This window comes from Volvox carteri, assembly GCF_000143455.1.
Source record: "Volvox carteri f. nagariensis unplaced genomic scaffold VOLCAscaffold_38, whole genome shotgun sequence".
In the NCBI taxonomy this organism is placed as follows: Eukaryota; Viridiplantae; Chlorophyta; class Chlorophyceae; order Chlamydomonadales; family Volvocaceae; genus Volvox; species Volvox carteri.
In genome coordinates, this window is record NW_003307581.1 from 754,871 (window position 1) to 764,388 (window position 9,518).

At 52.6% G+C, this 9,518-nt stretch overlaps 2 protein-coding genes across 2 annotated transcripts; both read left to right on the top strand.

The window, feature by feature from the left end:
* Positions 1 to 1,251: 1,251 nt before the first annotated feature.
* Positions 1,252 to 7,123, top strand: VOLCADRAFT_94598 (uncharacterized protein; the record flags this gene model as incomplete). The annotated part of the gene is made up of 22 exons (XM_002953733.1): positions 1,252 to 1,485; positions 1,573 to 1,710; positions 1,944 to 2,240; positions 2,373 to 2,477; positions 2,593 to 2,676; positions 2,766 to 2,839; positions 2,906 to 3,056; positions 3,103 to 3,280; positions 3,382 to 3,632; positions 3,713 to 3,883; positions 4,280 to 4,469; positions 4,534 to 4,676; positions 4,827 to 4,952; positions 5,036 to 5,325; positions 5,426 to 5,536; positions 5,606 to 5,647; positions 5,766 to 5,850; positions 5,927 to 6,025; positions 6,148 to 6,301; positions 6,487 to 6,611; positions 6,695 to 6,869; positions 6,966 to 7,123. The coding sequence occupies 22 exons, from the start codon at positions 1,252 to 1,254 to the stop codon at positions 7,121 to 7,123; spliced, it is 3,381 nt and encodes a 1,126-aa protein (XP_002953779.1).
* Positions 7,124 to 7,371: 248 nt separating this feature from the next.
* Positions 7,372 to 9,160, top strand: VOLCADRAFT_94599 (uncharacterized protein; the record flags this gene model as incomplete). The annotated part of the gene is made up of 6 exons (XM_002953734.1): positions 7,372 to 7,458; positions 7,546 to 8,125; positions 8,353 to 8,483; positions 8,559 to 8,631; positions 8,709 to 8,830; positions 8,942 to 9,160. Coding segments are annotated over 6 exons (1,212 nt in total), but the record flags the coding sequence as incomplete, so codon positions are not given.
* Positions 9,161 to 9,518: the final 358 nt, after the last annotated feature.

Genomic DNA, 9,518 nt, shown 5'->3' on the forward strand with positions numbered 1-9,518 from the left:
CCAACCGGCATCGTTAGCGAACGGACCACCTTTGGGATATTTCCGTGCAAATATTCTTTGCTCATTACCGAGGCGCAGCATTGAAGTTTGGGATTATCCAATTAAGATGGGCATTGCCTGTGTGGCGAGGCGGAGCCGGGAGGCGCAAGCTAAAGCTAGGCAAGTAGCGGAGGCGACAGGCAGCTGCGGAGCGCCAACAGCATCGCAGATGTGTGAGGAACCGCTAGCCCTATGGCGCATCAAGCACAGCAATAATACTGCAAGGTTGCAGACATTGGTAAGTTGGGCACAACCCCAACAACAAAACAATAAGCACAAACTTTCCAGCAGGAGTGAAAATCTGTTTGCCGCATAAGAGCAGATATTTACAGGTCGATGGAACAAATGCTTTGAGGATGGCCCCATATGGTATGCCATGCTGTGCAGTACCTGTCTTCCTGACACGCCAACAGGATCGATGCTTACTGTAATCACACAACGCAGAGTAAGCTAGGATAGGAACTAGCTGCTTCAGGGCTGTGTAATAATGACTTTGCCTGGCCGCAGGTGCGGCTGACTCTTGCATGTAGAAGTGTCGGTGAGTGCTGTACGACGGTATCCAGAAGGCTCAAGGGATTCACTGGTGTGTTTGCCATCCCAGAGGTTCACTATCCATATATTTGGGAGTAACATGATATGCAGATACGCAGGCCAATTTTGGCAACCTGGGGACACCTCTGCTGTGCATCCTACCGCAACGCAAGACTTGGGCTGCCTTCCCGGTGAGGAAAGAACAAACTAGCAAAAATGAATGCCCTAATGTACACAGAAGGTAGAATTAAAACGTCGACGCATTTACTGATAAATTGTAAACCATGACATTATGCAAAAATGGCTCTTGTGTGCCGTACAACCATGGAATTTGAAACAAGATGACAGCAAGTATTGCATTTGTTCTTGACTGTTACCGCAAAGTGATTTCGAAAAAGCTAACTGCATTTTTGCCGCTAGACTAGTGGCCTTGACTTTACTTTCGTTCTGGCGGGCCCCATCAATTGAACAAGCTGCAATGGATATGGATGTTGTAGAGGATGCAGAAAATGCTCACGTTCCCAAGGTGTGTTTGTCTTGCCTACAATATATAGGGATGAGGTCGACACAGGGTTCTTCTCTGCCTTGCCGCAGGGCAAGGGTTTCAAAGCAGCTAAAGCCCAGCAGCCGCTAGGACCTAGTAATGTGGCCGCTGCAGCCGGCGGCAAGACGATTGAGGAGATGTACCAGAAGAAGACGCAGCTGGAGCACATCATTCTACGGCCTGACACCTACATCGGCAGCACGGAGCGGCAGCCGAACACAATTTGGGTGCACAATGGGCAGAAGATGGAGCTTAAAACTGTAAACTATCCACCTGGGTTATACAAAATATTTGATGAGATCCTCGTGAACGCGGCTGACAACAAGGTTCGGGACCCGACGATGGACACCATTAAAGTGGACGTCGACCCCGTAAGCGTATCGGTTGTCCTGAAAAGACATATGCCGGCCCATCCGTGCATTAAAAACTTGCGCCCCGAATCCCCATTCATGTGGTAGGCTAACAACAGCATACGTGTCTGGAACAGCGGCAGGGGTATTCCCGTGGAAGTGCATAAGGAGGAAGGGGTTTACGTTCCAGAATTAATCTTTGGGCATCTCCTCACCAGCAGCAATTACAATGACAGCGAGAAGAAGGTAAGAGTTGAGGGTGTTACGATGCGGGTCGCAAGCATGTGGTCCTATGGAGGGAATCCCCGGCCCAGCACCGGGTCCCCGCACGTTGCGGCCCAAAGTGTTGCTGGAGCGTGAGGGTTAACTTGATCGCAATTGGTACATCATTGTCATCATGTACGCATCCCTGGCATTGAGTGTTCACTTGCCGTGGACGCTGCACTGTTGCATCTTTTTGTGTACTTTCTTACCCTTAGATTACAGGCGGCCGCAATGGCTATGGCGCAAAGCTTGCCAACATTTTCTCAACGGAGTTCACGGTCGAGACTTGTGATGGATCGCGACAGCGACGCTACAAGCAGACGTTTACTAATAATATGCAACAGAAGGGTACACCAAAGATTACAGACTGCAAAGCTAGCGACAACTGGACTTGCATCACGTTTAAGCCTGACCTTGCTAAATTCGGCATGTCCGAGCTCGACGAAGATATTGTTTCTGTCCTTCGCCGCCGTGTGTTTGACATGGCTGGAGTGCTGGGCAAAGGCGTCAAGGTACGCTATTACGTGATGCGAGCACCAGGCTTTCCATGGCTGTGACAGCTGAAGGATTTAGGTTCTCTTCCAGTTTCAGTTAAGTTGCCTGCTCTAATGGAAGACAGGTTATAATGCCCTGTGGATACCCAGGTGTTCTACAACGGCGAGCGCCTGAGCATTAAGTCCTTCCAGGAATACGTCGACATGTACCTGGGTCCCAAGGTGAAAAGAACTTGGTTCCGGGGTGTTCCTCATGTGCCAGGGAGGGGATCCCGGAATGAGCAGCAATGATTTAGCTGTTAATGCCGTTCCGCCTCAGACGACATCTGTTTCCTTTTAATCTGCGCTGCAAACCCTGGTTCTGATACAGGACAATGGGATCCCAAGGTTCTGTGAGCGTCTGAACGACCGCTGGGAGATCTGTATCAGCCTTACAGATGGGTCGTTCCAGCAGGTGCTTGGGTAAATGCCTGATGGTTGCACACGGAGGCCGAGTCCCGCGTGTAAGTTGTAGTGACCAGGTGCTTCGCTTTCCGTGTGCAGGTCAGCTTTGTTAACGCTATCTCGACTCAGAAAGGGGGCACCCATGTGGAATACATCGTCAACCAGATTGTGAAGTAAGGTCTCCTGTGGCCGATACAAGACCCCGCACACTTTCCCATACACGTTGTGGGTATATGCAGGCATTGCATAGAGAAGTTAAGCAAGAAAACGGCCAAGACAACGGCAATCAAGCCAGCAATGGTTCGCAACCACCTGTGGATATTCCTGAACTGCTACGTGGAGAACCCTGCCTTTGACTCACAGGCAAGTCCGTTTAAGATCGTGCTTTTGGTACTGCTCCTCTGCCGCACTTACCGTCCCTTCATTCGCTATGCAGACCAAAGAAACGCTGACCCTCCGCTCCACTAGCTTTGGATCCAAGTGTGAATTACCGATCCCGCTCCTCGACAAGGTCCTTAAGGCAGGCCTCTCCGACAGCATCATCAAATACGCGGAGTTCAAGAGTCAGAAAGATTTAAAGAAGGGGGACGGTGTAAAGCGCTCTCGCCTGGTTGGTGAGCACGGCAAGCTCGAAACGGGCGGGGTTTTCATCATCTGCTTGCCAAGGCATGATGTGTGCTTAACCCAGTTCCCGTGATGTGTCCCATTTACCTAGGCATGGCAAAGCTAGACGACGCCAATGATGCGGGCGGCCCACGTTCCACGGACTGCACTCTAATCCTCACGGAGGGTGATAGCGCCAAATCACTCGCTGTCAGCGGTCTCGGTGTAGTAGGCCGCAATCATTATGGAGTGTTTCCACTCAGGGGCAAACTACTCAACGTGCGTGAAGCTAGCGCGGTCCAAATCGCTGCGAATCAGGAGATCCAGAACATCAAACAGATCATGGGCTTGCAACATGGCAGGGTGAGGATGCAGAGGGGTTACTTGGGCGCTAAATGCTGTCCCGTGCAAATGGCCAACGGTTTTTCCTTGTCGTATTGTAGGTGTACGATAGCACGTCCTCTTTGCGGTATGGCCACCTTATGATCATGACGGATCAGGATCACGACGGTTCGCATATCAAGGGGCTCATCATGAACTTCATGCACAGCTTTTTCCCGTCTTTACTGAAAATTCCAGGCTTCATGCTTGAGTTCATCACTCCTATCGTTAAGGTGAACACGGGGGTGGCTCAGACACATGATGAACACAGGGAATGCCGATGGTGAACCGGGGGATTCCTGGGATCAGCCAGCTGGTGTTGACAATGGGCCATTTGCTGTTTTTCTAGTTTGGTCATTGCATTGTCGCCAAGACGTCAGGGTTCTTAGGGTGAGTCATTCATGTGCGATATTTGTTTATACCGTCCAGCTTTTTTCCGAACATAAACACAGTGCGGAAGGCCCTGTTCATGTCCAGCTGGCAGAGTCAAATGACTGAACGTGCGTCGCCCACCAAGGCCATGCGTACAAGACACGGGCATTTCCCAGCAATTGGTAATGTCCATGGCTTTAGGAGACTGGACGACTTCTGTCACTGTCGGCTTTCACTGGTGCACTGTCCTATGTCAGGCACGCCGTGGCCGCGAGACCAAGGTTTTCTATACCATGCCTGAGTATGAGGCATGGAAGGAGAGCCTGGACAACAACACAAGCGGATGGGATATAAAGTACTATAAGGGTCTCGGTACTTCGACCAAGGAGGAAGCACAGGAGTACTTCTCGCGCCTGAATCTGCACCGCAAGGAGTTCGTGTGGACGGGTAAGAAGACACATTGCCAAGTAGTACATTTTCATAAGGTCCTGAAATTCGCAATTTCACGTAGGCGACGAAGATGGGGATGCTATCGAGCTTGCTTTCAGCAAGAAACGGGTGGACGACCGGAAGGAGTGGCTCAGTAACTTCGTTCCGGGGACGTACCTGGACCAGTCCGCGGAAAAGATTTCATACGCGGACTTCATTAACAAGGTGATGCCTGCTTTATACAGCGGTCAGGACTCCATGGTTGTGCAGAGCAGCTGTAGTGCATAGTGACATGTAATGCAGTACACGCAAGGACACGCGATCTTGTACTGATTGGGATAGGTTTTGCCCTATGGTGTGAACTTGCTGCTGCAGGAGCTCATCCTCTTCTCTCGCGCCGACCTGGATCGCTCTATCCCTAATGTGCTGGATGGGCTGAAGCCCGGGCAGCGTAAAATCATGTTTGCGTGCTTCAAGCGCAACCTGAAGAAGGATATCAAGGTGAGATGCATGTCCCATGCCCAAGGCGCATCCTTTCAACCCGGGGCTTGACATGTTGGTGACATGTTGCTGAACTGGCACAGGTGGCTCAACTGTCCGCGTACGTAGCCGAGCACTCCGCGTACCACCATGGCGAACAGAGCTTGGCCAGTACCATTGTAAACCTCGCACAAGACTTTGTTGGAAGTAACAACATCAACCTCCTGCACCCCAGCGGTCAGTTCGGCACACGCCTGCAGGGTGGAAAGGATGCTGCCAGCGCTCGCTACATTTATACGCGCCTCGAAAAACTAACTCGCCATCTATTCAACGAGCATGATGACGTGCTCCTGAAATACCTGAACGAGGAAGGCCAAAGCATAGAACCGGAGTGGTAAGTCAGTAATCTTTCTAGCCCGTTCAGCACTACCTCAACACAAAACGTCGTTGCATACAAAAGTTCAGGTAGCATGTCAACGCGCCTCATATTGTAGGTATTTGCCGATCCTGCCGACTGTGTTGGTGAACGGCGCGGAAGGTATCGGCACTGGCTGGAGTACTTTCATTCCAAACTACAATCCCCGTGACATCATCGCGAACCTAAGGTAAGCGAGTCATATGATGAGCGTCATTATTGGAGCGTGAGTTCAAACCTTCTATGCATTCTTTTGTAGGCGCCTCTTGAACGGCGAGGAGCAGGACCCGCTGCACCCCTGGTGAGTTTCTTCATTACGGGCCTGGTGAACTTGTGGAAGAGTTATGAACGTGTGCCTTTGGTGTTGCCAGCAGTTAATGTACTGGAACCCGCTCATCGCAATATTGGCTCCTGTTCAGGTACCGTGGCTTCACCGGCACGATCACGGAGGTGCCGCACAAGTCCGGCTCACGGTCGTACGTGGTCGGGGGCTTGGTAGCCCAGGTGGGTTGGTGATTATTGTTTGCTTGGACTGCAACACAGACAAACCCATCTAAGGACCCTTTTTTTCTTGAGACAGACTGGACCTAACACAATCGAAGTCACCGAGCTTCCGGTTCGCAAGTGGACACAAGACTACAAGGAGTTCCTGGAGACCCTATTGCGGCCGCAAGATAAGGTGCGCAGCTGCAACGGATGCGGGCAATAGGTGGCATGGTGCCAGCCGAAGGCTTACAGCATAAATGACGTCGCGTCGTAATGCTACTTGTGGTTTTTTCCACATGGCCATTGCCTTCCCAGGACGAGGCACCCCTCATTGCGGACTACCACGAGCACCACTCCGACTCCAACGTCCATTTCGTCGTGGAGCTCCTGCCCGGCAAGCTGGACGAGTTGCTGGCTACTCCTGGTGGCCTGGAGGCTAAATTTAAGCTGCAAGCGAAGGTCACCACGAGTACGTCTTATCCATATTGCCGGGGATGCTCCCTGCATTGGGGTTGCGCTGAGCATGGCGTTCGTTTCATTCGGGCTTTAATGCGGACCCATGTCCCGTTTATTGCAACGGAACTGGTGTCGGGCCTCAATATCCTAAGGCGTTGCTGATCTGATGCACGGGTATGCCTGGTCTAAATGTCGTAGGCAACATGATGCTGTTCCAGAAGGATGGCATTATCAAGCACTACCAGAGCCCGGAGGCAATCATCGCCGAATTTTTTGAACTGCGCCTGGATTACTACGAAAAGCGCCGTATCGCCATGCTCCGGGTAGGCGCTACACGGCTGTCCTAGTATGTGTTAGGTACCATTTCTTGTATGCGGTGCCAACCGTGCTTCTATCTTCTATGCAGTTTGCCCAAATGGATCAAATGCGTGCCGACAACAAGGTCCGGTTCATCCTTGCGGTCGTGCATGGGAAGCTGGAGGTTCGCAACCGCAAGCGGGTAGACATTGAGAAGGATCTTGAAGCCCAAGGCTTCGATCGCATGAGCAAGACAAACACAGCTACGAAGGTAAACTTGTCAAGTCGCCAATCGCCAAACGAATCGGCGCTATTTTCAAGGGCACGGTCATGAGTAGCAAAGAAAGGGTGCCCTGCCCTCACATGATGTGCACGTCTAGTTCCCGTGGTACAATCATGCATGCTGAACCCCTCGTTCAATTTTGTTGACAGGTCTACGACGTATCTGCTGAGAGGGACGATGAGGACGGCGCGCAGGAGAGCGAGGCGAGCAAACCAGGTTACGAGTACCTGCTATCCATGTCAATTCACAGCTTGACCCTCGAGAGGATTGCGGCCCTTCGGGCGGAGGCCGCGAAAGCTGCGGCTCGCGTGGAATACCTTGCAAGCATCACCGGACGGCAGATGTGGGCGGAAGACCTTGATGCGTTCGAAGTGGTATGTGGAATGGGTGTTTGTTTTCAGCATGCATAAGATAATCCTCCCTTATGACTGGGGAAGGCGATGCTTTATACCAAACAATGTCATGACCCTAGGATCATAAATCTACACCTTTTTCCCTCACAGGCATACGACGCATGGGAGGCTGAAGAGCATGCTCGCCTGGAGGAGTCCAAGCGGAAACAGTTGGCGGCCAGAAAGGGTCAGGGGGCGGTGAGTCCTTGGGTTAATAGTAATAATTGCAGTGTTGATCAGAGTCGTACCTCAGGGTCCTTCATGTTTTTTTCTGTATTCTTATAGGGAGCTAAGGGCCGCACTGCCCCTGCTGGCCGGAGGAAGGCTGGGAAGAAGGTCGTGTCAGACGACGACATTTCCAGTGGAGGTTCCGACTCCGATTTCGAATTAAAGCGCAAGCCTGCACCGGTTCAACGTGCAGCTGCCCAGCCGGGACCGAAGGCGTCGCTGGCAGACGCAAAGTTGCCGAAACCTCCTTCTGACGTTCCAGTGATGAAGGCCACAGGAAAACCCCCGGCGGCTGCCAAGCCTGATCCTGGTCCCGCTATGGTTGAGCCGACTGCCCGGCCGCCTGGACGCAAGGCTGCCGCAGCTGGTAATGCTCGCCGCAAGCAGGTCGTCGAGAGCGATAGCGATACGGACGCAGGTAACTCAGCAGAATGGGAGGTCGACGAGAAGCTGGCGACTAAGCCGGGCCAGGCTGGAAAGGTACCCTCGGCAAAACCGGCCAAACCAGCGGCGACGGGGCGTGGCAGGAAGCCAAAGCCGCTGCCGGCCAGCTCGCAAGGCAGCGAGCAACCAAGCGTGGATGACAGCCGCACTCAACCAGACCCTGAAGCGGCAGGGTTGGCTGCTCGCCTTGCAGGTAATATGATGCTGCTTATCAGCTTACGCATGCTTGTGTGTGTTACATGGTCGTGGAGGTGCGTACACCGTACCTGCGAACCGCCCAGTACGAACTGAGGGCTCAAGGGCATGCTTGTATAGTGTATCCTGTCCTTGTCGCCTATTATGCACTTCCATCACAGTCCGCCTATGACCTACCAACAACTACTTGGTCTGGCTGTCGGTATCGTCGTTTCTATGTTTCAGGCCGCATCCAGACCCAATTGAACCTGGGGAAGCCACTGGGCGTAGGGGCCTCCAAGCCAACGGCAGCGAACCTTGTGGACGTGGACGAGGTCAACTCGCCGGCGCCAGGCTTGAAGACAATACCCGGTGCTGTAAGTCTTCCCTGCGGTATGCAGTCCTGTAGGAAAGCGTTCTGATTACGTGAATCGTTCCCCTGATTCCTGTAGAAGACTGCCGCGCCAAAGGCTGTTGCTGCCAAAGGAGGGAGCAGGCAGACTGCTGCGACAGCTAAGCAGCCCGGTAAGTCTGTGGCCCTGGTTACTAATGAAAACGAAGCCCTTAACCTTAAGTTCGCTTCATGATACTGTTTCCCGTAGCCAAACGCAAAGGGGCTGCTGCCAAGAAGCCGGAGTCGGAGGAGGACAGCGAGGATGCTGACACGAGTGACGAGGAGGCAACGTTTGAGCTGTCAGCTCCATCACCAGCTGTGGCTCCCAAGGTACGCAAACTTAGATAAGTGGTCTGTTGCCCGGGGACAAGACCAGGTGCATCTTTGCCCAAATTTTCCGTTTGTTGAAACCCGTCCACCCGCATCGCACACGTCATACAGGGCAAGAAGGGCCGTGTGGGGCCGTCGCCACTGGGAATTAAAACTCTCGCACGCGCCACTGGAGGGGCATCCGCCTGTTCTGGGCCCATGGCGACCGTCCTAGAGGAGCGGCCGCAACGCGCCCGACGGGCTGCGGCGGCTAAGGCAACGTACATCATCAGCAGTAGCGAGGATGACGATGGCGATAAGGACAGCGACTTTGAGGTTATTTCCGACTGACCTGAGATTTTAAGCTCGAAGTTCCACTACACTTTGCACGCATGTTCAGCTGGCATCTGACTTTTTGACTAGCGCACGAGTACTTAGCAGGTTGAAGGTTTTAGGTTTTTCGCCATTCTTGTATATCACAGTGTAGAGTCAGTAGCTCATGCGGTCACCACTGGGGGTGTTTCTTCCCTGTATTTTGATCTTGACAGCTCCTAAGGAAGTCCTACCAGATGCATTGTGAAGGGATTGGCTAACCCTAGGGCAACGCATTCCCGCTAATCATGGCTCCTGGGCAACGCAGTCCTTACAAAGCCCAACGCCGTGGGATTTAAATAACAATGAAGGATCGCATCATGGATACGGGTAGGCA